Below are 27,150 nucleotides of genomic sequence, written 5' to 3' on the forward strand. Positions count from 1 at the left end.
AGACTATTTTTTTTCTTCCAGCCTCGCTTTGGTTACGCTGATTTGAATGGGGAAAAAATCAAGATGGCCGCAACATGATAATGGTCTATGGCTTAGGTGGAAGGCCATGTTCGAATCACTTGACCACGCCCGGAATAACACGCTCAAATATTGAAGCCACCGGCTAGCGGCTGCAGACACCTCCCATAGATTCGTGTGTTATTTCCAGTTGTAGCCATGTGATTAAGGTATGGCTAGGTAACTACAATGGCTAGGTAGCCACAGTGGCTAGGTAGTTATACAGGCTAGGTAATCCACTGGCTTACGAATTCAGTTGCTCAAGAATAATGATTAACAAGAACCCAAGGTGAAAAAGTTGGCATAGTGGTTAGTAGATTTCAGTCACGGATACCTCTGGGTGAATTAAATGGAAGCACCGCTTAACTTTAGTCCGAGTATCATCCGCTAGCCAATCAGAGTTGTCGTTAGAAACTGTGACGTCTTTTTGGCTGACCTGTTTTTGTATTAAACACAGCAACGGGTTACTGAAGACCCGATAGAATGCATGCGACCCGTGCGCTGGCCAATCGGAGCCGTCTTTAGAGACTGTGACGTCATTTCGATCAGAAATGTGGACTAAGCTGATTGGTCAATGGACCTGTTGCCGTTTGCGAGTTAGCCACGCCCCTTAGACAACCCTGTAGAATTTGTGTACGCCAAGTTTTGTTTGTCTCCGATGTTGCGCGTTCTGCGTCCGTTTGTTTATCGTGTATTTGGACAATATTACACAAACTGTGTTGACGGGATTCTAACGTGATTCTACCGAGATATGTCAATTTGGCTGACCTGTTTTTGTATTAAACACAACAGCGGGTTACCGAAGACCCGATAGAAGGCGCCTGCTGAAAGATCAGAATCTTGAGACCAAGACGCAGTCTTGTTTTGCATAATTAATCGCCAAATCTGCTCGCATGTCATAGACCCTTGATGTGCAAGGGGCTATTCCATAGACTACTCTTACCCTCCATGTAAACAGTAATTTCCATTGACAAGGTGAAACTACATACAAAACATCTTCATTCAAGGAATCCTAATAAGATCCTAATAACAAAATAAATCTAAAAACATAAATATTCTATGAAACTAAATAATACAAGATAATGTGTGCTTTCTAAATAAATAACTAATTTAAAGTGGAGTGAGAAATATGAACAATATGCTATCTATTGTTAGGAAAATAAAAGATTTAAAAAGAACCCTGAAAATAGCAAAAGCAGTGAGCTAACCACGCAAAATGAATACACAAGAGCATGCAAATAAATTCTCATATTTTAAATCTATGATTTAGGGTACATAAATAGACGTCAACCTAAAATACAAGACATGTGACTGGTAACTACAAGCTGTTAAATAAATTACAAATAAATACTTTTCTAGACATATGATTGGTTGCTTTTCTAACAGGTGACCGATTCAGGTGCATTCTGATTGGCTACTTATAATACACTTTCACAGTTCTGTATTGTAGAAAATGAAGGCATGTGTTCACGCAATGAAAAATACAGATTTTGAGCTGAAGTAACTAAATAAAGACTTCATAAAAATTATGTAAAGTGCTTCTGCTTACAACTAAACTATTACAGAGAACTTGGCAAAACTAGAAATCCAACCAAATAAAATCAAGTATTCTTAATTAAGGTGCTGGCCCTTTAAAAACTTTGATATGATTTCATGATTAGCTGATAGTGATGTTAAGGGAGAAAGTTAAAGGGGCAGTGTCAATTTCAGATAATTTGGTAGAGGTGTGCCACCCTGTCCATGAATTCCGTGACGGCTTGCCTGACCCTGTCGTCCGTGACGTGCCTGATCAGTTGATTGACTCCAGGGAAGACAGCAGGCAGCAGCGCCTGGAAGTGGGAGTCTGGCAGGAGCTGCAGGAGCTGCAGCATGGTGTGCACCATGTCGCTCCAGGTGTTGATCTCGGCCTCGTTGTCCCGCGTGATGGACGTCTTCTGCTCGTCCTTGATCTGCTGGTGTCGCGCTCGCACCTCGGCCGTGGCGTGGGGCGCTAACCCGGCGTCCCGCCGCTCCAACATGCGGGTGTACTTCAGCTCCTTGTAGGTGGGCTTCTTGACGAAGACCGAGCGGGAGTGCTGCGTCTTCCGCTTCTTGTACTCCTGCATCAGGCTCTTGATGGTCTTGCGGGACGCCACAGTGTAGACGCTCTCCGTCTTCTTCTTGGAAGCTGGTTTCTTGTGTTGCTCCTCCATAACATCAACGACGCTCTCTTCCTGAGAATCCAGACCCTTGATCTTTGGAGTCCAGTGAGAAGCAAACTTGGGGCTCTTCTCCTTTGGACTTGGTGTCTTCCCTGCCTCCCCTTCCTCACTTTCACCTTCTTCCTCATTGTCATCTTCCCCCTCGTCAAAGCCGAAGAACTCACTAGGCTTCGATGGCACCTCAGGAGATTTGGGAGCCACAAGGAAGAACAGCGGCTGGTCGTTGACGCGGCTGACGTCCGTCTGGCCGCCGTTGAGATCCAAGTACATCTGGATGTAGGATGCGCAGATGTCGTTGCAGATGCCGTGGAGGCGACGGACGATCCAATCAGGGCTCGAGGAATTGCCGGTAGGGTAGAAGGTCAGATCGCACTGCAGCTGAACGTTGCTGTCCCTGCTGGCGGTGCTGGAGTGGCTGTTTTCAGTATCGGATCTCTCTCTTTTCAGGCCGTCGTGGACTTGACCATTCTCAGTAACTGGGCACTCGAAGCTGACCCTCTTCACAATCGGCTTCGGTGAGCTGACTTTGGGAGAGAGTGGCCGGCCATCTGCCGTAACGTGCTGCTTCACGAGCTCCTTGACGCGATCCAGAGTCAGCCTTTCCCCGTTAGCATGGTTGCAGAGCTCCAACAGCGTGTGGAGGTAGAAGGTGAAGCTGACCCCTGCCTGCCAGTACAGATTAACCGCCACCTCGAACTTGGCAACCTTCTGAAGGAGAAACTTCAGCCCCGGCCGGGTGTTGAAGTCGCAGGCCGTCTGATAAGACTGGACGAAGCACTCCAGCAGGAGACCCAGATTCTTCGGGGAGAGGTAGGCCAGTAGTCCAGGCAGGGAGGTGTCACTGAGGTCTGGGTCAAGGTCATGCCCTCCTTGGCTTGTCCGTTGATTGGGGACGCCGCTGGGCATGGCAATCATGTTCTGCTCTCTCGTGGTTTGGTTCTCGGCTCCGTAGAGGAAGATCGTCCCCAGGGTCTGGATGAGAAGCTGATGGGCAAGGAGACCCAGGACAACACCCCTGAATGATACCCTGTGAAAAAGGAGTAAGAAATATAACATATTACATCATATTCTGTCTCATCCAAACAACCCAAATTACGATGATCTCAGATTTTCACCCAAAAAATAAACAAGTTTAGAAACTCTTGCACTTTATTCAAATATATATCACTGTTCACAATACAAAATAGAAGTGATCCTCAAGAACAGTGGGATTCCAATTTGATTCACCAGTGTACATGAATGACTGACCTGCTCTTGATTTGATCTATGCTTGTGTTCAGGTCCATCTCAGGCGGATAGATGATAAAAATGAAGGACCGATTGGAGTCGCTGTCCACATCAACCATTCCAGTTCGCTGCGACTCCAGAAGAAATACCTACAAACAGTACAAATAACAACAAAATCTTCAAATTTCAACTAAGAAATAATCAGAATTGTCAAAATTCGGAAGAAAAAGAGCGTCCAATTAAAATACACTCAAAGAGCCGGGATAATGACAGAAAGATTAACCCTTCTAGTGTTCTGCACTTTACACTTAACAACCCCACAAATTTTGCAAAAGTACTTTTGCCCATAGAGTTAGCACCTTTACTCCAAACTCCTTTTGAGGTAATCTTCTGTGGAGTATGGATAGCACTTCAGATCCCTAAACAATTCTTTTATGTGGTTAAGCTCAGGGCAAGCAGGCAGATTTAGTCACCTTTCCCCGTTTTCCACAGCGCTGTTTTCTGTTTCTGCACAACACAGTTATCATTAAACTTCATATCTCTTCACCTGAAACTGGCCTACAGGGTTTTAAAGGGTTTTACATATTGCTCTGAATATTGCCTTCCTTTTTTATAAAAACTTGATTTGAAAAATATCAGATCCAAACTAAGTGGGGCGCTGTGGTCCAATGGTTAGTTACAGCATTCGACTCATGTGCCGTGGAACATGGGTTCGAATCCTGACCCTGGGAACATGGTGCTTGTGCTCTTGAGCAAGGTACTTTACCATTATTGCTTCGTGCTTCGGATGGGACGTAAAGCCGTAGGTCCCTTGTGTTGTGTAATGCACGTTAAAGAACCCAGTAACACTTGTCGCTAAGACTTTGCCCCGGTGTTTCTGGCAGTGGCTGCAATATGCACCACAGCACCTAGCAAAAAGGTGCTAAATAATGGGTCTCGTATGTTCATATACTTCATTTACCGGTCTTTCGTTGCATTCACCCCCAGCTCTTTGTATCCTAGGCACTATATAAATACGATTATTATTATCATTTTTATTATTAACAAACCTGCTGTGCCAGCTGCTGCAGTCGGAGGTACTCCAGTTCGCTGACGTCCTTCCGAGCGGCTACCTTGACCTGACAGACGTCCCCCATGAAGTCATCGGAGCCCGGATGGAAGCACGACATCAGGAGCTTCAGGTTGCGCAGGCTCATGGCTATGGCTCGCTGCATGGCTAGGCAGGCTACGGTCCACATGTCGTGGGTGAAGGACGGGCCAGCGCTGAGCAAGAGATGCCTGGTGGAAGAGAGGAACAAGCAGAAATATGTTTGGCTTTTTGGTCCATTTTTCTTCAAATTTACCTCGGTTTATGAAACCAAGGGGAAAGGTGGCTGAGTGATTAGGGTGAGCGACTCATGGACAGAAGGGCACCTTCACTTGCCTCTCTCCACCCAGGAGTATAAACAGGTACCGACATTAGCCGGGGAGTAACCTGTGATGGACTGGCATCCCATCCAGGGGGAATAGAAATACTTTCATTTCATGCCAAGGAAACCGGAGATAAATGCTGGTCTGATGAGCCACTTTGGCTTCGCACCAACTTGACGTGATCCAAACGAAACCAAGGAGTCTTCAAAATGCCTATGGCACTGTTTCTCGTAAGCCTAAAGGAATGTGACGAGAGAAGAAGGCCATGACATTTAAAGGTGGGGAAAAAACTTGCAGAGGAGACCCACAAAATCAGGTACAAACTGCAAAACTTTATCTGGGCGGGATTTGAACCCGGGTCACAGATTTATAAAAAAAAAAGTTTCACTTTTCCATCTATGTCAACTCACCTGATGCATGAGCAGCCTAGTCTGGAGACGGACTCGTTGGGCTGCCCTATGCACTCAATCAGCACGTCTAGCATCTGCCGCACCATGAGGTACAGCCCCGTCATGGGCATGTCCATCCTGACAAAGTGCACCACGTACTCCACCACGAGGTCCGTGGAGAGTCCGCAGGCGTGCTTGAAGTTGGCCACCGTGGCTTCCCAGAGGGAGGCGAACTGGCGGCTGCGCTGGACCCAGGAATGCAGCATGGGAAGGAGGAGCTCAGAGACGGCAAACACGGCAAACTGGGGACCTGGAATATCAAGGAAAGACAGGGAATTATGATGCTTAGCAAAGCTATTAGCTTACAAGCTCCATATGAATACCTTCAGCTGCACCGTTGTTAACTACAGACGTTTCTGAACGACTAACCGATTCTGATGGGAATGTAGAAAGTAGATTTAAAAAAATGTGAGCCCTACCTGGGACCGAAAGAACAGACCGTAGTAGTTCAAACAGCAGCTCCAGGGTTTGAGGCTGGTACCCCCGAGGGCAGGTGGACACTGCACCGGTCAGCCCTTCAAGCAGCAGGAACCAGACCCGACTGAGACCTGTCACGTCATCAACCTGCTCCGCAGTGACCGGCTCAAACAGGTACTCCTCCTCTTTGCTGCTGGCTCTACGGAAACGCTGCTGGCTGGCTCCGCCCCCGACTCCTCCCCCAACTCCTCCCCCAACTCCTCCCCCAACTCTAGCCCCACCCACGACTCCAAGCCCAGTTCCACCCATGACTCCACTCCCAGGTCTGCTCCCAACTCCGCTCCCAACTCCACCCCCAACTCTAGCCCCACCCATGACTCCGCCTCCAGCTCCGCCCATTCCGGGGAAGGTCGGTGTCGCGGGGTCATTGGGAGCACCCTCCGGCGACCCGAGCTTGATGGACTGGGCCCCGCGGAAGATCGGGCAGGCCGGCATGGTGTAGATGGAGGCCAGGATCTTGTGGCAGCGGTGGAGATAGTTGAGAGCCGGGAAGCACAGGTCCAGGGTCTTGGGTTGTCGCTCCGGGGAGGGGGGCAGGGAGGAGTTTGGGGTCGAGGTCTGTGAAGTGCTGGAATATCCTGCAACCAAAGAAGTTTATTATTAATTACAAACATTTACAGTTTGGTGCCGGCACTCCACTAACTGACCTATCCTTCTGTATGTTGGTAATCTCCCAATTTGTCCATTTCTTTGTTTCGTGAGTGTCAGTAAAGAAGCCATGAATCAACAAAAAGCTTTGCCTTTAATTTGAAAAGGTGACTCAATGAAGTAACTATACAGAACCTTTATAGTCACGAAGGAATGTACAAACAGCAAGGGTTCCAATACATGGAATGGGTTGACGACAATTGTATGGAAAGAAGCAGCAAACATATCCTGTCCACAAATGCAACTGGGAAGGCCCCAAAACAGGGTGATCCAACCATGCAGGCTTTCTACAGTGCTTAATGTCTATTAATGGCATTCCAGTAAAACCAAAATCAGGTGAAAAAAGAAACTTGCATCCCTGGCTGTCCCTTGTGCTTTTGATCATCAAAATACATCAATCCAACAGGTTAACTTACCAGAACCCCTGAGAAATTTGAGCAGGCACAGTATGCAGTCCACCGCAGCGTTGGCAAACACGGTCACGTTGTCGGTATTCAAGAAGGCTTCAAAGACGTTGAAGAGGGGCGCGAGGGGATGCTCCGTCCTGTCAGTCGTCTCCTGCTCCGGGTTCGTCAACTGCTGCTTGTAAGTGACGCGGACGGCGCGCAGGGCGCCGAATAGAGGGCGCCAGCCAGACTTGATGTTGGCGAAGGAGGCCTCGACGACCTCGCAAATGGAAGACACGACCTGCAAAGATGCAATGGTTATCAATAACATATCTCTCTTATGAGCCGTCTGACTAACTGCCTGACTGGCTGTCAAGTGTGACTTAGATTGGATGCCGGCTGGTGAACAGAGCCGAGCAGTGCTATTGTATATGATCACCCCATAAGACCAATGAATAGGCTAAGTCTGGTCGATTGTGTTGTAGATCAGCACCCCATTTCATGAAACTCATGGTAATTTATGATGCATTGCAGCGTTGCGACGCGTTGTATCCCTATGATGCGTCGCAGCTGCGACACGTCCTGCGATCCATTTCAAAAAAAGCGTCGTACGTGCGACGCGTCGCAGGTGTATTTATAGCACAACTCGGTGGCTGTTTTATGTATTTAGTCAGTGTACAGTAAATAGTAGTCTGATATTCAACAAAGAGTCGTCCGATTCTCTCGAATTTTTTTAAAACGTAAAACATAATGGCAGACGTTTGATGCAATTTTAAAGGAAAACAAGCTCTCAGCTACTTTAAAAATTTCAACTGCAATATTCCACGCTGATTCATAATTATTCAATGCATTTTCAATTTACAACTGTACACACATTGTCTCGGTATTGAAGGCTCGTTTATGTTTTTTATGACATAAAACTGGCTAAGAAAAGGACGCTTCTTATTTTGCGATGACCACTAGACATGTTGTAACTTGCGATGTGTTTAAAGCCATTGTCAAGGAACTTACGACACGTTCAAAACATTGCAAGTTTCGTGAAATAGATCATACGACGCGTTGCAAGTTGGGACGTGTTACACATCCTAACTCGGATTGCGACGCGTCGCAGCGCTTCTTGGAATCGGGTGCTGATGCACGAAACGACAGCCTGTGAATAGCCATTCTGAGTCAAATGAAAATAATTTTGTAAGATCTGCCTTATACTGGTCAGGGACAAGCTCTACCTGATCCTGAACATCTTCGTCACACAGCTCCAGGCACAGTAAGCTCTCGAAGGGCTTGAGGAGGGCCTCGTGGAAGTTGAAGTGCGGATGCTCAGTCTTGGCATAGAGGAGCTCCGTCAGGACATCATGGATGGCTGTGATGGCTTGCTTGGAGACGTGACGGTCCCTGTGGCAGGCCGCCTGGGGTGAAACGTGGGAAAGTGAAAATAAACAACACAGAGTGAGATACTTGGGAACATGTTGGCTGTTAATTAAGCCATTGGTGTTGGAGGACTAAAGCTTCTTTTATCTGCAGTACATCATTGATGAAACGTTGGCATCTGTTTGAGAACATTGCAGCGTGGTGATTCGCCATTTTGCCCACTCATCAATGTTTGCAAGTCATGTTAGAAATGTTTTCAAAGGAGATTCATGCTAGGGAGTTTGTTCTTTGTGGTGTGGGTTTGTGACTCATTATAAGAAGGGTGGGGGTTCGAATCCAGCTTCTCGCCATGTGCTGTGTCCTTGGGCAAGCCACTTCACCATACTTACCTCTCTCCATGAAGTAGTATACAAATGGGTTTGAGCCTGAACTAGTGAGTAACCTATGATGGACTGGCATCCCGTACTAGGGGAATGGAAAAAAATCTCAGCTGTTTCATGCTATGTAAAAAAGCTTTAAAAATATTGCAAGAATAGTGTTATTATGCTAATCTCAATACAAGTTACCAAAATCACTGTTGTCCACGTGTAAGTCTAGTGTAGTGTTTTTTGTCTTCAAATCAAGCTCCAGAGCTCAGTCAAGCAGATGGAATAAAGCCGTCCATGGACAAACAGGTTTGGCACACAAATTTTTAAACTACCATTTCTCAGCGACAAAATATGCCTTTGCAATAATTTTTTCGTCACTTATGTTTAAAGATAAGTATTTTAATAGCATTAAATGGAATTTTTGAAATATGACAACAAGTGGGTGGAAATTGCTGTCAAAAGTGGGTTTCCTTCTTATTGCTCCACCCTGTAAACCTGCCCGATGAGCCATATTGACCAGAGAAAAACTTAACTAAGATCATTGTTAACCTAACCTGTTGATCCATGTACCACCCCCAATTGTCCTGCTTGTTACTCTTTGTATTGTCCCAAACCACCCAGCACTGTAGGGTTTTATGGTTTTATCAGGGAATAAATACAATGTAATACTATGTAATACAATGTAATACAATGTAATACAATGCAGCACAGGTGGTAATAGGCTCAACAACACAGATACCTACCTCCACTAGGTGTGGTGCCACCACACTCCAAGCCTGCATGAGGTGCAGCAGGGGTCTGCTGCGATGACGGGCGCATTTCAAGATGACGTCACCCATGCGGAAGAGCAGGAGTGAGGTGCTAGCCTGCCCAGCGATATTCAGGGATTTACTGGGGGACGTCGGGGCTATGACACTCTGAGAAATGAAGAGAGAAAGCACTATGAACAATTGTTTGAAGTTTTGGATACCCGATGACTGATCAAAAAATGACAGGTACCTAATTCCATTTTTGTTTTACCTGAAACCCTCTATTCTGATTCCAACACGACATTTCTCAAAGGGAAACACAACTCTTTATTAATCAGTAACAGCGCTTGGGAGTATTTCTCTGGATTGCTTACCTTTTCTGTTTGATGGGGAGTGCTCTGGTACAGCTGGTGTCTTGACGCAGTTCGTAGTTCCCGTAGGAAGGCCAGCAAGGCACCCAGGTTTAAGTTGTTGGCCGCCTCATCAAAAAACCTGTAAAAAAGGAAACAGTTGACTGCAAATGAGTCTTTCATCAAATGAACCAGTCTGAAGATAATCTGTAAGGAAAACCTGTATCCTCTTCTAGTGATTTCTGTTTGCCATTTCCCAGGTTTGCAGCATTTCTACTTTTGCTAGCACCATGACTTTGAGCATGATCTCCAGCCACTAGCATGAACAGGTTTAGTGCCCCTTGAGCAACGACATTGAAAAATTGAGAGACTGCAATACAGAGCTTGATAACTCAGATGGTAGAGCGCCAGCACATTTTTCTGGAGCTCACAGAGTGATATCCTTTGATCAATCGCTTATTTAAAACCTGAAATCTATCTGGCTATGATATCAACATAAGTCCTCATAATTTTTGGATCTTCAAGTTTCAGGAAGATGACTTAAAGAGAAGGGTGCTTATTCCATATTTTGTTGGAGGGGCAACTAAACACTGTTAAGGCTGACAATGAAGAGTACCACTGGGCGAGTAACTCCCTTACTCGAGTACTCGCAAGTAGTTTATGCTACTCATCCTACTCATGGTTTTCCATCTACTCGAGTACTCATCCTGGCGCAAGCAGAAGCAGGTACTCATGAGTAGCAATGTAGGGTTTAGCGTTCACTGTTTACTAAGTCCCCTGAAAACAGGGAATCACTCCCTCCTGCTCTCTCTCCCTAGGATTCCATTCGTCAACATAACATTTCAAGCAAATGACCCCAAACGTCGCACAGAAAGGATGTCTCAGTGCTGAAGAATGTGGCGTGACTTGCACGCTATTTGCTTGTAAGTCACTTCACGTCATACTAGCGTATATATGGCATTTTTCTGCTTTTATGAGAATTTGGTTAACTACTCGCGAGTACTCGACTACTCACGAGTACTTAGTTTGCGAGTACTCGAGTAGAAAAATCCACTACTCGCACAGGCATAATGAGGAAGCTTGGTCTTCAATACTGTACACTATATGTGCAGCAGCTTACCTATCCACCTCTGACGACAGCCCGCACACCACCTTGGCCGCTGTTGTCGCGTTCAGCAACCCGCCCCGCGCCGACCCGACCTCGAACCCGATATCCTTCGCCATCTCCTTGTTGATGACCTCTGAGACGTCAAAGGTCGGTGCCACGGGGGTCGTGGGCTGGACCGGCACGTAGGAAGGCATGGACAGGTCCAGCTCATCGGGGGAGGCCGTGGGGAGGTTCTGGGGCGCGTCGGTGACCTTGGGCAGGGCGATGGAGGGTTGGTTGCTGCTGCTGAAGTGGCAGTGCTCCAGTTGGGACACGTAGGCACAACACCTGCAGTCATGGAGTAGAAACAAATCGTCAACTGAGCGAACTGAGCTATATAGCCCAATGTTGATGCTTGCTCGATATGTCTTTATTTTCCTTTTATGCAATGCGGCTAATACTTGCCTGAACATTATTCCACAGCAGCAAGTAAAGTTTGTCATGAGCCAATGTGGCCCATCAGGCCGGCGTTTATCTCCGGTTTCAGTAGCATAAAATGACTGTGAATATTTCTATTTCCCCTGGATTTGATGCCAGTCCATCGCAGGTTACTCCCCAGCTAATGCCGGTACCCATTCATACTCCTGGGTGGAGAGAGGCAAGTGGAGGCAAAGTGACTTGCCCAAGGACACAACATATGGCCAGCAGCTGGAATCAAACCCCTGACTCTCTGATCATGAGTCACGAACCCTAACCACTAGGCCACACTCCACAGCAGTGTTGTAGTCAAATTCAACAGAATTCCATCACCAATCCAGTCACAAATAAATTACAAGTCAATCCGCAAGACCAGTCATAATCAACAGGGGATGAACACAGAAATGCCTTTGTCAATATTCTTTGAATAGCTTGTGACTTGACTTAGGACTGAATGACTTTTGACTTACTTTACCTACAACAGTCCCGGATGTGGCCGTTTATGTGAATGTAGGCGTTTTAGTTGACCTTGTATCAGAGGTCATAAGGACAATGAAATGTATGCTGTTTTCTGACTCTATATTGGAGTGATAGTGTTTGGTAGGTATATTTTGGCCATTGTTCTTTTGCCACTGGCTCACTACAGGAAACAGCCACAGCTATAGACAACAATGGCTGTTACAGGTACAGACTACGGCTGTGTCCAAATTACTCGGCTACGGCTTAAAATTGCGCACAAGTGTTTTGGAAGTAGTCGCAGCCGCTAACATAGCCACATGTGTAATTGAAAGCCGTAGCTTTAATTCTGACACAGCCTTATTCTACACTCACCTGAAGATATGCTGCCAGCACTCGCCAGCGTGGCTGCCCATCTCTAGCCCCATGGACAGTATGGCGTCCAGACTCAACACGTGGGCCGCGTGCAGCCGTATCCCCTGCCCCTTCGAAGAGCGCCCTCTGAGGGACATCTTCCCGCCCACGGATGAGGCGTCGCCGGCCCCGCCTCCCCCGGAAGCTTGCTGGGCACGGAGGGAGGGGTCGTCGCTCATGCAAGAAGTGTTGGCGATCTGGGAGAAGAGGTCTGCGCAGCGCGCCTGCAAGCCTGTAAAAGAAGAAAATTATTTTTATAACATCGGTTTTGGAGACATTGGTGGATTATTTTTTGCGAGTGCACAACCAGTTAAAAAATGGTTTCTTAAACCTTGTAAGCACAGGAAGCCTAGCTTGTAAATTACATGTACATTACACTGGCGTGTATTCTCAGAGCTTCCTTAGAGCTTGTAAGGAAACCTTCACAAGCTGTTATACTCAGGGTCAACTAAAAAACACAGCCTCTTGCATACTAGAACAGATGTCTCAAACTATATATAATAAACGTCTGTCTTTAACAGTTACAATTTGCATGCACCATTTGAAATGCTTGAATGATCTGAAAAGTATCTGCTTAAAAACTGATTTTAAAAGATCTTTATGGCATGCACAATCATTGATAGCAATGATAAAATTGTGACCCAATAGAAAAGCTGTAAATAAGAATTACAAAAAAATATTTAACGCAAATCAGGGTCTTTTTCCTATACCTACATAATTTAAACAACGTAAAACACTCGCCAAACACAAACAGTTAATGCATACAATGATGACGAGCAGAGCATAATGTTCGAAACGTCGAGTTAAACCGACTGGTTCTTTCCAGAACCACACAACTCACTCACTAAGAGATATCTTTCATTCACATGGTGTTACCACAAACCTCCCACTTATTGATACAAATAAATTTATAGACATGAGTTAAAGACTTCTTCTGAAGACAGTTTGAGTATGATGGTCAAAACATTGGGTGGTTTACCCAGATTCTATTCAAAACACTTTCTTTACTTTCCATGGTGCTACTACAAACCTTCCTCAGTCCAACGTTCCTATCACATCAAATGAAAAACAAATTGCCAGGAAACATGTGGTGTAATACCCAGAATGGGTGGCTACTCAACATTCTGTGTGACCATCAGTAAAAACCTACCCAGGGTGCAACTGAGTGCGGCCGCCTTACGCAATGCCTCCAGGCTCAGGCAGATGGCGTCGCGGTCTCGGATGTTCTGTTCCTTGGCGCCATCCGTGCCCAGCATGAGCGCGATGCTGCCGATGCCCGACAGGCTACGCATGGATAAGGGTACGGCTAGGACCGAGAGAAGCTGCTTCCAGAGAGTCAGGAGGATGTCCTGGGTGAAGGCCATACCTGAGGGCGAAAGACAGAAACGGACTTCTACAGGGTTTCCAGCACTTTATGAAAAACAAAATTCCCTGATATTTCCATGAAAAATTTCCAAAATTCCACAAAAAATCTTTTCACTTTAACAAGGTAGTCATAAGGTGGTTGCAGCAAAGCAACTAAGATACTAATAATACACAGGCAAAATGTTCACTTCAATGGCCTCCCTTCTCCCCATATAGCCATCCTTTCCTCACCCTATGCACCAGAGACGCACATACGCCGAACTGTCAAAAACCTTTCCCTTCTGGGTCACTGTCAAATTCCCTGAGCTCTCCCTAATTTTGGGTGTGTTCCCAAATTCCCAGAGTTTTTCCCGACTGGAAAAACGGAAACTTATTTTTAAGGTTTTCCCTGATATCCCGAGTGGCCGGAAAGCCTGTTATAATGAGTCTACGGCCAGGGTTGATCTGTCTGCATTCTGGGGAGTGATGGTTTGATGATTTGACTTGTCTGGTCTTCTTTTTATTGTTCAATTATGTATATGGTGTTTTAGCCATTGGAATTTACCCTTTTCCTGTTTTTGGAGGGCAGGGGTTCCACTGTCATATTTCATTCTAAGCTCCTTCATTGAATTTTTTTAAGTGAACGAGCATGAGTCAGACTTATCTTTTTTGGACTTCAAAAAAAAACAATTAACGTTAAAGTTCCTTTTATTTTTTACTCTCTGTTTTATGTATCTTTACTTTTAATTTGTATTAACTCTTTCAGTGCCAAACTCGTACATGTACGAGGTATATTTGTTAGTACAAAAGCGCCAACCTCATACATGTACGAGGTAATGTTCGAACTTAAAATTGCCAAACCTCGTACATGTACGAGGTAGAGTAAATATGTTATCAAAAGGGGGCACTCTCGCTCTTTCTAATGGTACCATTTTCATGAATGTACGACCTGTATTTATTTTTTCATTCGAGTTCTTGCGAGAGGGCGCAGCACTAAATCTTGTATTTTCTGCAAAAAGTGCGGAATTCCCCTGTGTTCAGGCCAGTGTTTCAGGGTGTATCACTATGTTTGTGACTACTTTTGACTTTCCAATATATCAAGAATATACCAGAGAGCAACAACAACAAATTTAGTGAGTAAAACTTTTTTTACAGAATTTCTAACAATTAACAAAAACGCTCGAAGTTGGGCACTTTAGGGTTAAACTTTTCAAATTTCGCGGGCACTGAAAGAGTTAAGGTTGTATACATTTCTTTCATTTTAGCCCATTGATAAAATGCGTACCTGCTTCGCTGGCTTGTGTTGTGCTCTTGGTGATAATGGACAGCAGTTTCTGATTATGGGATGGCGCATCGTGTAGCATGTGACCTCCTAGCTCCTGACTGCCTAGCCCATCAATATCTGCAACCAAGAAAATATGATCTCAAATGAAGACCTCAGTGAGTTACTTTGCAAAAGTTTATTCTCCCCTTTTGTGTATTAAGTTTTCCATTTTCTGGTATTTATTTGAGGTTTTAATGCTTGTATTTGTAAGAATTTGTAAGGGTGCTGTGGTCCAGTGGTTACGGTGTTCAACTCGTGTGCCGTGGTACATGGGTTCGAATCCTGACGGGGAGCATGGTGCTTGTGCGCTTAGGCAAGGCACTTTACTACGATTGCCTCTCTCCACCCAGGTGTAGTAAATGGGTACCTGGTAGAAGAAATTCCTTCAATGCTTGAGCGCCGTAGTGGCAACTGTGCTAAAGCCAGGGTAATAATAGAGCGCCAGGAGCGTCACTTTGTGACAGACATGAGCGCTATACAAGACACCATTATTGAGTGGTCGGGCACAACCCGACCACTGATTGGAGTTGTTACGATTAATCTTCTTTCTTTCTTTCTTTTTTTGCGGACAATAAGTTTCCGCGGCTTTTCTCCTAAACGGTATACGGTATGAACTTGTAACTTTCAACATATATCGACCCTCGTCCCAAGTGGTGCATATTACTCTGACGTCATGATGACGTCATTGGGTGTCAAATTACAAGCGATTTGAGAGGAAAAAGTGGCCAAATACTTTCACCTATAACTCTTAAACAAAGTGATCAATTACGTTTCAACTTTGCAATCAGATAGACTATTAGTTGATAAACTTTTTTTGTCGTGTACGTGAACGCGCTTGACCTTTACTTCCGGGTCTGCCGGAAGGTCGAAGTTACGTGAATTCAAAATTAAGACTTAAGCCTGAAATTAAAACAAAGCAAAATTTCTTCCGAACGGTTTACGGGATGATCATAAAACCTAGTGTGAATTTGTACCATGTTGCGAAGATGTTATAAATTTGGTTACGTCATCATGACGTAATGTAAGGGCAAAGTGATGGAAGGGCAAATATTGACAAAATAGTTTGAGCTATATCTTTTGAACTCAATAGAGTATCGTGTTCGTTTTCTTCTTGAGGTTGTAGACTATGCCTTGAGTAACATTTCTTGTTCCCGGACACGAAACCGCTTGACCTTTACTTCCGGTGTTACCGGAAGTGCAATAAAAACTGAAGATAACCAGGAAACGGAAGCACTTTACTACATTTTACTAGTTTTACTATATTTGTTGGAACAAATAAAAAAGCGACTGCTTACAATAATAGTACTGCTACCACATAATATCATCATATTTGTTCACCAGGGACTGCAAAATCACAGCTCTTATAAGAATACACCCAGGGGAGAATCCAGGAATTTGTACAAAATCACACAAAGCATTCAATACTAATATTCTAGTCTTTTTTCTGATTTCTTTCGGCGTAACTCGCATATCAACAATGATTCTTTAATTCGTACCTTTATGCAGAATTTAATATTTCGACAGTGTAGCCACAAACTTTTTTTTTTTCGTTATCTCAGTGCAGAATTTTAGGAAGCCCATGCATGCAAAAGACATAAGCCCTTTTATTTTTGATATTGAGATAATCAAATGTTGCATATATTAAGCTCCAAACACATCATAGAGGCTCCCTCAAGTCCGTACCGATTCCGATTCTGACAATGAATTCAATTCAAATATTCTCGTCCATTTTCTGATATTTTTCGCCATAACCGATTGAAATCGCGCCTCGCCAGTTTTCCTCTCATATCTGAATGCTGAAAATTAACATTTCTACAGCGTGTAGCCACAAACTTTTCTGTCGTTAACTCAGTGCAGAATTTTATTATGCCCATGCAAAAGAAAAAATAACATAAAAGCCATTTTATGATAAAATCAGCATATGTTGCATAAACTCCAACGACGTTAGAGGCTCCTTTAAGTCTACCGTTGTCATAAATTCAATGCAGAATTTTATTATACCCATGCAAAAGACCAACAACAACAAAAACAATATAAAAGCCATTTTATCTTAAAATTAGCATAATTATGTTTCATAAACTTTAACGACGTGAGACGCTCTGTCAATTCTACCAATGTCGTAACCTTAGTGCAGAATTTTATTATGCCCATGCAAAAGACAAAAACAAAACAAACAAAAAAAGCCATTTTATTTTAAGATTAGCATAATTCTGTTGCATAAACTCCAACGACGTTAGAGGCTTCATTAACTCTACCAATAGTCCCAACTGGTTGTATGCTTGAGTAGCCATCCATGCAGCACCAGATGTGCGCTTCCTGATAGGCCTACAAGGCTTGTCGAGGTAGCAACAAGTTCAACTGCAGGTTGTGTGATTTTCTTTGTGAAAAACACAGGGTAATGGATGCAGGGTAATGGGAGGGGTAGTGTGCAGTTCAATTATGATTAAGTCACTGTAAACACAAGAAAATATGCCAGCCCGACCACTCTGCGTTTGTAACTCAACAAACGCGAACCTCTAGTTATTATTGTTATTATTATTATGATTATCCAAAAGGCATTGTGCGGTACCAACCACGTTGGTCACTTTTGTTCCTTTTACATGGCTTGAATTTTCCTTCATTTTCAGTTAATGAAACTGAACGAAAGCCCATTTTGATTAGAGACATGTTTGCACAATTTTCCATTAAATGCAAGGGAAAGTTCATGCATACCGATGCAAAATGTACAACTTTGAGTGTCACGCTGGTGGCAGAAATTTGCTGTAGGCGTTGGCAGGATTACGTCAATCGGTGAAAACATCTATTCACTTGCACACCAGTTTTCATCGGTTGCTATATGTTACCATTCAGCACTCCAAGAACCATTGAGTTTCAAGAAAATGGGTCTGAGAGCTACATAAGCCAATGTAAAAACATCCCCGGATGTTCGTGCCGTTCTATAACCAAAGACGATTACAATGAACAACCTGTTGTGGACCCAATCATGTTTGTTATAGCGACATTCTACTGCGCCAACACAACAACCATCGAGGAGATTGGAAGGGGGAGTGGTAGGGACAGTCGGGGGAGGGGGAGTTGGGGGGGGGGCAGGGGGAGAGGGATTTCTACTGACCAGTAAGGAGTGAGATGAGTGCCTTATTGCAGTGGAAGGACTGGGCTTTATAGCCTGCTTCTCCTAGTAGATCCCTGGCAATCAGTGAAGGGGAGTGGGGGGAGGGGGAGTGGGGGGAGGGGGAGTGAGGAGGGAGCAGGGGGGAGGGACTTCTACTGACCAGTTAGGAGTGAGATGAGAGCCTTATTGCAGTGGAAGGACTGGGCTTTGTAGCCTGCTTCTCCTAGTAGATCCCTGGCTATCAGTGGAGGGGAGTGGGGGAGGGGAGAGTGGGGGCAGAGGGGGGAGGGGGGAGGGCGACTTCTACTGACCAGTAAGGAGTGAGATGAGAGCTTTATTGCAGTGGAAGGACTGGGCTTTGTAGCCTGCTTCTTCTAGTAGATCCCTGGCTATCAGTGGAAGGGAGTGGGGGAGGAAAGAGTGGGGGCAGAGGGGGGAGGGGGGGGTTATACTGACCAGTAAGGAGTGAGATGAGAGCTTTATTGCAGTGGAAGGACTGTGCTTTGTAGCCTGCTTCTCCTAGTAGATCCCTGGCAATCAGTGTCTGGTACAGCTCCCCTAGCCAGGTGGATGAGAGGTAGACCAATATACCGCAGTCATGGACACTCTCTATGAACTGATTCTAAACAGGAAAATCAAATATCAAAAGTTTCTTTCGTGAGGTGCTTATTTAGTTTTCTAGTTTTCAAAATGTACTTCGCGTCTATACTTGTACCGCAAGTCAATCACACATAAAGTCGCAAGCCAAGCCAAAAGTCAATTACAAGTCAAGCCAAAAGTGACAAGTCAATCACAAACAGTGATGTAGTTGAGTCCATCACAAGTCCATCACAAGTCCAGTCATAAGTAAATCGCAAGTCCATCACAAGTCCAGTCACAAGTCCAGTCATAAATAAACCACAAGTCCAGTCACAAGAAACAGTGGATGAACAATAACAAAGGAATGCCTTTGTCAAAGCTCATTTGACTAGCTTGTGAGTTGAATTGGGACTGGAGGACTTGTGATGGACTTGCAGGGACTTGAGATGGAATCGACTACATCCCTGATCGCAAGTCAATCACAATCGAATCAAATGTCAATCACAATCCAAACACAAGCCAAGTGACCAGTCAATCACAAGCCAAGTGAAAAGTCAATCACAAGTCAATTAAAAGTCAAATCATAAGTCATTAACAAGCTCATCACAAGCCAATCTCATGTCAAATCACAAGTCAAATCACAAGTCAATCACAAGTCACAAGTCAAGTCACTGTCACAAGTTGATCACAAATCAATCACCAGTCAAACACGAGTCAGGTCACAAGTATTAACAGCGAATAAACAAAGGAATCCCTTGGTCCAACTCCATATGAATAGCTTTTGACTTGACTTGAGACTGAATGACGTTATCCAACCCTTAAGACATATTATACAAGAAGCTCAAAGTGACAATTATTATACTGAATTGTGGAATTATCTTGATTCCGAAGTATTCCAGAACCCAAAAATGTTCTGGTAGCAGATATGTTTGTTTTTTTAATTTTAAACAGCAAGTACACAAGTTAAGGTGATCCTAAATGTTCTCAGAAAACTGCTGTTAAATAATTGACAAATGTGTTTTGTCCACGCTTACTTTGGTCTGAGGCAGCTGGCCAGGATCCTGATAATGCCCGCTGCGGATCAGTTTCAGATTAAGCAGCAGGCCTAAGTACGTGGCCACGTAGATGCCATCTGCGTTGATAACTGGGGCCAGGTCTAACGTCACTGCGTCATCAGAACTCTTGTCCGTGTTGTGTTTGCGGAAAGAATGCCCTGGAAAATGACATATAAAATGAAATAAAACTTGTGGCATATCTTAACCCTAACTCCCTAGTGTCTGTTACTAAGTACTGGCCCAAGTCTGCCAAAATCCATCACTGACCCTGCTTCACATCATGCTTTAAGACCCAATCTGCTGAAATCCAACAACAGACCACCACTACTATAGGTGGATTTTGATGGACTTGGTATTCATGGTTTGCCTACCAAACTCCCCAAAATGGGGAATGGATTTCGATGGATAATCCGTTTACCTGTGCAGTACTCATTCCAACAGATTCCAACAAACCCTAGTGTTTGAGTTTGCCTGGGTGGGGATTGCTAGGGATAAAGTAGGGACCTCAATTAGGGTCAAATCTCATTGAATTTTTTTTTCTCCAATGCAATATTTGTACCACAATGCTTCATACCTGCAACAAATGTTGATGCAAATTTCTGTAGAACTTCATCCACTTCTACTTCATCCATCATCGGTATGATGGTAGGCAAGAGCGCCACCAACGCCTCGGCAAAATCTCTCGCCCCTTGCTTCTCCCTCTCCAGATTCTGCTGGGCAAGACGCTCCAGCTCCGCTCTCTTTTGCTCTTGCTGCTCCGTCAGAAGCCGATCCGAAAGGATCTTCTCCGGGGAAAGAAGCGGGGATGAGGAAGAAGTCGATGATGGAGGGGAGGCCGAGGATTGGTCCTCTGCGTCGCTGGCCTCCTGGTCTTGGTTGTAGGTGAGGACGTGGATGGCATCCGTTGCTAAGGCGGCCATCTTGGATTCGATATCCTCCTCTGCACCCATCTTGTGTTCAGGCTCCTGGTTGGTTTCATCAACGCACTCCTCCGCTGCCACTCCTTCCTTAGTGTCTTCTCTTCCAGGGATGTCCTCATCATCACCTTCACCCTCAACTTCCTTCAATCCTCTATCCTTAACCTCCTGTGGATCTTGCACTGTATCAATCCGGTCCGAGTTGCCTGGGCGACCCAAGTCGGCGATATGCACCTCCTCCTCTATCGGTTCTTCGGAGGCGGTAATCCCAACCTCCTGATCTGGCCCAATTGCACCCTCGCCCTCTTCAAGACCCTTGTGATCTCCCGCATCATGGTCATCTTCCCCAGCAACAGCCTCATCTTCCCCAGCAACAGCCTCATCTTCCCTAACAACAGCCTCTTCATCCCTAGCAGCAGCTTCATCCTCCCTAGCAACAGCTCCATCCTCCATCTTCTCATCACCACTTGCTTCTCTTTCAACTTCTCTTTCTTCTTCGTCCTCTGTTCTTCCAACTTCTCCATTCTCTGTCTTCCTTGGTTCGTGGCTGCCTAGAATGACTAGCTCAGGTTTGGGTAAATCTTCCAGTTTCTCTGCCTGTAGCAAGAGGGGGTCTTTTGTGTCCACATTGCCTGGAGGTGAAACAATAAACAAAAACAGCTCAAGTTCAAACAACCACGACAGCTGTTGCAATTTTTTTAGGAATTTCGTACTTCGAGTACATGAAATTATCTTTTCAGACAGTTGATAAATATTTCAGTTGTTATTTTTTCTATTTAAAAGTCAGGCCAACAGGCAATCAATAACATCATAATAGCATTTTTGTTTCGTTTGAAGCAACAAAAGTGCTCAAAATCTAAAGACGGGTGCTCAGCAACTAAACTGATTAAGTTTTAGCTCGGTGAATGCTTTATATTCTGAGAAAACAATATTCTAGGCTCAGTTTCAATTCAAATGTTGCCAAGTCATGTTTTGAATTGCGCCCAAAATCAGCGTCCGGGACACGTTCTCATTCAGCTGATTGCAGCTACGCAATGTCACGCACTGAACTGACGAATAACAGCAAACCGTGCGTGCGTGTGCGTCGTGTCAACACTTGCGCGCACCCATTCACGGATTCACCGAATTACAAACCAACAACTAAAGGAAATCTCCAAAAATGCGTCACTTGACGCAACTTTGGAAATGGCCTTCTTTTATTGTTTTCTTCAAAATGACAGCATGCCAGAAAGAATAATTTCACAGCGCGAGTTTAGTTCCATTACTATCTTTAAACCAAGTAAGATTTTCAACAATAATTTCGTCAATTACTTCTTGGATAGCTGCAAATGATCTACTCTACCTTTAAAAAAATCAGAAATATCACTGATTGCACAAATGGTCACTTCTGGCTGTGGCTCTGACTTCTGACTGCACTGCACCAATGCCAAACAGCCACAGCCAATACTCAAAAAGGCTAAGTCGGCCATCTTGATTTACTCACCGTTCTGTCTCTGTTCTTCCTTGGCCCGGCTCAGAATCAGCTGAACCTGTTTCTCGTTCAGCCCTTTGCCCTGGCTGATCTCATCCAGCGAGGACAAGAGCGCCCCCACGCAGGCCACGCTGGACAGGCAGACCGCACTGTCGCGGGACTGGGTGGCGCCCGAAATGCCGTCCATTAACCTTTGTGTACAAAAACATCATTCTCGACTTTACATTTCACAGAATTCTATTTTTCAAGGTCTTTTTTCTGATATTTATATCCAATATCAAAATTAAAACAAAAACAGGCAAGACCTCTTTAAAATAAATTCCGAAACTTTTTTTCAGCATTCACGATTAACACAAATCCCATACTCAAAACCTGGGCCCAATTGCATGGCGCTGCTAAGCACAAAACTTTGCTTAGCACAGAAAAAGTCTGGCTTATACAAGCAGGTTACGAGCCAAAATTCCATGTGATTTTCATGCTAAGCAAACAACAGCTGAATACTAATCTCGAGCAATATACATCACGTGGAGTTTTTGGCTGGTAACCTGCTTTTATATGCCAGACTATTTTTGTGCTAAGCAAATGTTTGTGCTTAGCAGCGCTGTTAAATTGGGCCCTGCACTCATGCGTACCCATTTGCAATTGGGTGGACATAAGCGATTGCAGTAAACTGTCTTGCTTATGAACACAACCACAGACAGAATAGAGACTGAAATCCTAACCTTAATAAATAATGTAACCCGTTAATTCCCGACACAATATTTTCCAAAACCAATAAAAAGCATTCTTACAATTTCAGCAGGTCCATGTCGGTGCTCCTGGTCTTGTTCCCCATCTTCCCACTGGTGCTTTTCTCAGATTCTTGATCTATGATTGCAGGGCCAGCCAAATCCAATACGCGCTCAGGTGTCCCTAACATCTGAAGAAGAAAAAAGTTGTTTTTAAAAATTGTGTTCACTACTGCCAAATTTCACAAACCCCATATCATAAAAACAGTTACTGACCAATTTTCACAAACTGTTGAAATGTTGTTCTCTATTTTGTGAAATTTGTGACTAACCATGGCGTCATTCATTTTCTCCCAGTAAATCAACACAATTTCATGTGCTTTTCATATAAATAATAATAAGGTTGATAAAGGCCCAATTTTATGGGACTGCTTAACAGACAATATTATCAAACAAAGTTGGTTACCACAAAGCTCAAGTCGAATGGGAACCAATCACGACCTATACATTTTGCATGACAGTTTGGCTGGTAAACCGTTTTTGATGATCAAAATTCTTTTGTGCTAAGGAAGTTTGTATGCTGAGAAGCTGTTTACCTCCTTCAAGACTTTCAAGGCTTCATTGCGGTGAACCGGGGGAGGGTACAGCAGCATTCTATGAAACAGCGAGCCCAGAACCGGCCGCATGGACTCCAGACTCCCGACGAGTCGCACCAGCTCCGTTGCGATGCTGTAGACGATCCTTGCAGATGAGTTACCCGTCGCTGGTGCAGTGGCTGAACCGCCCGAGCCACGCCCTTGATCTTGGAGACCCGCGTGAGGGGCGTGGCTTAGCTCAGGGGAGGAGGAGGTTGTGGGAGGGACGGGGTGATGGGAGGAGACGATGGACTTTTCGTCTCGGGGGATGCCAAGGATGGCGATGAGGCAAGGGCACAGCTGCTGCCTGGAAAATCAAAACCAGGTTTATAAAGTTACATTATGTTCAGACAAAACTTTCGAGCAGAGTTGTAAGTAAATTGTCTCAACTCAACCATCACCAGTCAAACACAAGTCAATCACAAGTCGATCACAAGTCGATCACAAATCAATCACAAATCAATCACAAGTCGATCACAAGTCGATCACAAGTCAATCACAAGTCGATCACAAGTCAATCACAAGTCAATCACAAATCAATCACAAGTCGATCACAGGTCTATCACAGGTCTATCACAAGTCAATCACAAGTCAATCACAAGTCAATCACAAGTCAATCACAAGTCAATCACAAATCGATCACAAGTCTATCACAAGTCATGTGGCTAGCAGTTTCATATGAACTGTGACACCGGCATTCCTTAGTCATTGCATCCCGTGGACTTGTTACCCGAATACTGATTTGACTCCTGAATTGACTTGTGACTGACATGTCACTGTTTCCTCTGGTGCTAAGTACACAGCATTTTTTAGGGAATAAAATTATTCAAAGGGTCCATGCAATAAATTATTCTTAGGAACACATTTTGTGCAACTTTCTACTCATATTAATTAATTAACCCTCCTATACTTATAACTATCACAAACTATTAAAAAACCTAACCACTACCTCTCTCGGTAGCTTTTGTACAGACTGGTCATCAACTACCAGAAATCCCTATGGATTACACCATATAACTGCCAAAGCCTGATTCAGTGGTTTTAAATTAAAATTAAAAGAAAAGCACACAGTATTCAGTGTTTGTGAAATCAAGTCTGTAAAGAGTAAAAAAAAAAAAAATAGAATTTACATTCATTTTAGTCCCAATTATAAACCAAACAAGGTCCTGCATCCTGAATCTCTTACCAGACGGCTTTGACAAGTATAGGGCTTTGGCTAAGCTCAGGGCCGGCGTTACTCAGCATGGCTAGGACTGCTTCTAACTGCAGCGTCAGGAGTGGCTGATTCTGGTTGCTATGGTGACCTTGTGAGAGTCTGTGGGATAAGGTACACAAAAAATTAAACTCCTTATATTGAATGTCTTTTTGTACATATAGAAATGCAAAGATACAACTTGCATAAAACATGCCCGCTTTTTATTTAAAAACATAAAAGTGAGGACCAACATCTCATTTCAAGTAGAAACTTCCTGCACGGCCCTGAACCATGTTGTAGCCCATAGCATTTGTATACTGCCTAGAAAGTTACGGTTATATAGAAATTAGTTGAATACAATATGCAATGCTGTAATGGTCAAGTTTATTGCTGAACCTAATACGTTTTTGAAAAGTTTGAAAAACGCTTTTGGCTTACCTTTGTGACTCGTTCAGCTTGGAGCAGAAATACTGGAGGACTTGAACAAAGGCTTCGTGGGGGTCTAGCGTCGAACCGGGAATGTTGTTGTTTTCTATTTGCAAAAACAAAACAAACATTTGACTGCAAGAACGGCAAGCAATTTTTATCCAGGCACAAGATCAATGTACGCTCGTGGAGACTCCAGAAATGGATGAAGCATTTTGCGGGCTTTACTTTTTAAAATAGCCAGCTGTAGTTCCACGTTTAAGGCAAAGGAGGGACAAGAAAAGGGCTTGTTCGATGACGGGCATTTCTGTAGGAGAAGTGCAACTGCGTATTTTACGCAATCAAGCATGCATTGCGCAAGTGTTGAAAATGTTTCAAACACGCGCGCTTGTTGCTCGAAATATGTTTGAAATACAACGCAGCTGGTGCGCGTTATGCAAGTTGATGCTCAAAATGCTGATGCACGTGGAAGGTCTGTAGGAAATGACGTCATTTGAACGAGACCTATAAGAACCTGGGTCCAATTTCATAGCGCTGCTTGTCAGCCGATTTTGTGCTTACCGAGCCTCCATCTATTTCATAGAGACTGTAAGCGGTAAGCACAGCAAAACATGCTTAACTCAGAGCAAAAAGTTTCTTAAATCTGAAATGTAACGATAGAAATCTTAATGTGCGCGCAACCATTATTTTCTGCTACGGTAAGCACAACTTTTCTGCTGTTGAGCAATACTATGAATTTCGGCCCTGGTTTTGAGACAAATTTGAATACGAACATTTTGAATTTGAAAACCTCCACCATAGAAATAAAACAATATATAAAGTGAAAGTATTTTTTTGTTAAATGTACACATTTACATGAAGTGATGATCAAATCAAAAACATAACTTACTGACATTAATTCCAGTTATTGATCCATGCAGAGAGAGAATGAAAAATGCAAAAGAATCAAAGTGTAAGCACAAATTATACACTTAAAAATTCTCAGAACAAAATGTTCTTTACGAAAAAAAAATCAAAATTGTAATTTTTAAACCGTAACTTAGTGAAAAGTGTAAAATCAACTTTAACAAATTAAATACAAACAGATGTGACTGAAATTAAAAGTTAATATTTTTGCAGTTAGTTGCAATAATAAAACTACATTTACAAAGACAGAATAAAAAAAAATGTGAAAGTAAAATGTTGCCGTAATAAAGGATGCAAAGCAGAAACGTGTACACAGTATGTTTAAGTTTTTAACCTAAAATTGTGCAAAAAAGCTATCGTCAAATTTGCAAGACAGTTTTTTCTATAAATGCCTTTAAAACGGAATTTTCCTACCCGATTTAGGTATCTGGGTAGGTTTACACAAATTATGATCAAACCACTGGTGTCCACAATACCAACTGATCTAATTTATTCACAATCAATGACTCTCACGACATGCTGTCTCAAAAAACACCACCAAAAACCTGAACTTCTGTTTGCATTTTATTTTTCCAGACCTCGTGTTCACAAAATGCTAGTACAGTATACGACATGTGTGAGATGATTTTGTGAGCCACATTTAGTAAATGGCGATTTTAAGGCATAACACAGATTGCAATATTGATTTATTGATTAATTTTTGGTCGGGTGATCGTTTGACATTTTACAAAACAATGGGACAATGCTGTATGAAGCCTCTACAGAGAGAGAGACACATGGGCTCAAATAACAGAGTTATGGCTGTGCACTTTTGAACAATTTAGTATTTGATTATTCCAACTTGGACTTTGATTGAATATTTGAATATCAAATTTTGTAATGCACTGATTTAAGGGAATGCATATCATTGGCTTTTGCTGTAATTTGCTGTACAAAAAAAAAGAAGAGAATTGGGCCAATTTCCTCTATAAGCAAAACAGCAACAACAAAAAACAGAGCAAGCATCATTAAAATGAATTCTACACAAAAAAGTGAGCACACACATGGAACAGACACAGAACAGACTACAGTACAAACCTGCACTTTCTGTCCCTGTATCCTGCTGCTGTTTCATGAAGCATTGGCACAAACAAAAATCAAACACAAAAGAGTGGACAGTGAGTTAATCAGCAGTTAGGTCTATAATGTTGCGTGAATGTTAGGAAAACATGCAGTATACTACATCTCATGGAAATATTGAATATTCCTGTATGTTTCTGATGTTCTTGTTATTTTTTACCCAAACAATAACCTTTTGAAGCCTTTTGTTTAACTGAAGTTGAACTTACTGAACA

General features: G+C 43.6%; 1 protein-coding gene across 11 annotated transcripts in view; it reads right to left on the reverse strand.

The window, feature by feature from the left end:
- Positions 1 to 16: 16 nt before the first annotated feature.
- LOC119722070 (brefeldin A-inhibited guanine nucleotide-exchange protein 3-like) overlaps positions 17 to 27,150 on the reverse strand; it is a 42,037-nt gene continuing 14,903 nt past the window's right edge. For 5 of the 11 annotated variants that reach the window (XM_038192071.1, XM_038192070.1, XM_038192072.1 and 2 more), the window contains 22 exons: positions 26,894 to 26,921; positions 24,923 to 25,016; positions 24,476 to 24,604; positions 23,251 to 23,596; positions 22,718 to 22,845; positions 21,939 to 22,117; positions 20,113 to 21,087; positions 19,518 to 19,696; positions 18,361 to 18,526; positions 14,754 to 14,870; positions 13,275 to 13,490; positions 12,086 to 12,356; positions 10,811 to 11,125; positions 9,715 to 9,832; positions 9,335 to 9,508; positions 8,082 to 8,261; positions 6,886 to 7,156; positions 5,764 to 6,399; positions 5,306 to 5,594; positions 4,535 to 4,763; positions 3,507 to 3,634; positions 17 to 3,285 (listed from right to left, as the gene is read on the reverse strand). In XM_038192071.1, the coding sequence (XP_038047999.1) occupies positions 1,764 to 3,285; positions 3,507 to 3,634; positions 4,535 to 4,763; positions 5,306 to 5,594; positions 5,764 to 6,399; positions 6,886 to 7,156; positions 8,082 to 8,261; positions 9,335 to 9,508; positions 9,715 to 9,832; positions 10,811 to 11,125; positions 12,086 to 12,356; positions 13,275 to 13,490; positions 14,754 to 14,870; positions 18,361 to 18,526; positions 19,518 to 19,696; positions 20,113 to 21,087; positions 21,939 to 22,117; positions 22,718 to 22,845; positions 23,251 to 23,596; positions 24,476 to 24,604; positions 24,923 to 25,016; positions 26,894 to 26,921 (6,690 nt within the window). In that variant the 3' untranslated portion in view covers positions 17 to 1,763. The remainder of the gene's footprint in view (positions 3,286 to 3,506; positions 3,635 to 4,534; positions 4,764 to 5,305; positions 5,595 to 5,763; positions 6,400 to 6,885; positions 7,157 to 8,081; positions 8,262 to 9,334; positions 9,509 to 9,714; positions 9,833 to 10,810; positions 11,126 to 12,085; positions 12,357 to 13,274; positions 13,491 to 14,753; positions 14,871 to 18,360; positions 18,527 to 19,517; positions 19,697 to 20,112; positions 21,088 to 21,938; positions 22,118 to 22,717; positions 22,846 to 23,250; positions 23,597 to 24,475; positions 24,605 to 24,922; positions 25,017 to 26,893; positions 26,922 to 27,150) is intronic. The other 6 variants (XM_038192075.1, XM_038192069.1, XM_038192073.1 and 3 more) reach the window with 3 other exon arrangements.

The sequence above is a fragment of the Patiria miniata genome, unplaced genomic scaffold (assembly GCF_015706575.1).
Source record: "Patiria miniata isolate m_02_andy unplaced genomic scaffold, ASM1570657v1 HiC_scaffold_14, whole genome shotgun sequence".
NCBI classification, from domain to species: Eukaryota; Metazoa; Echinodermata; class Asteroidea; order Valvatida; family Asterinidae; genus Patiria; species Patiria miniata.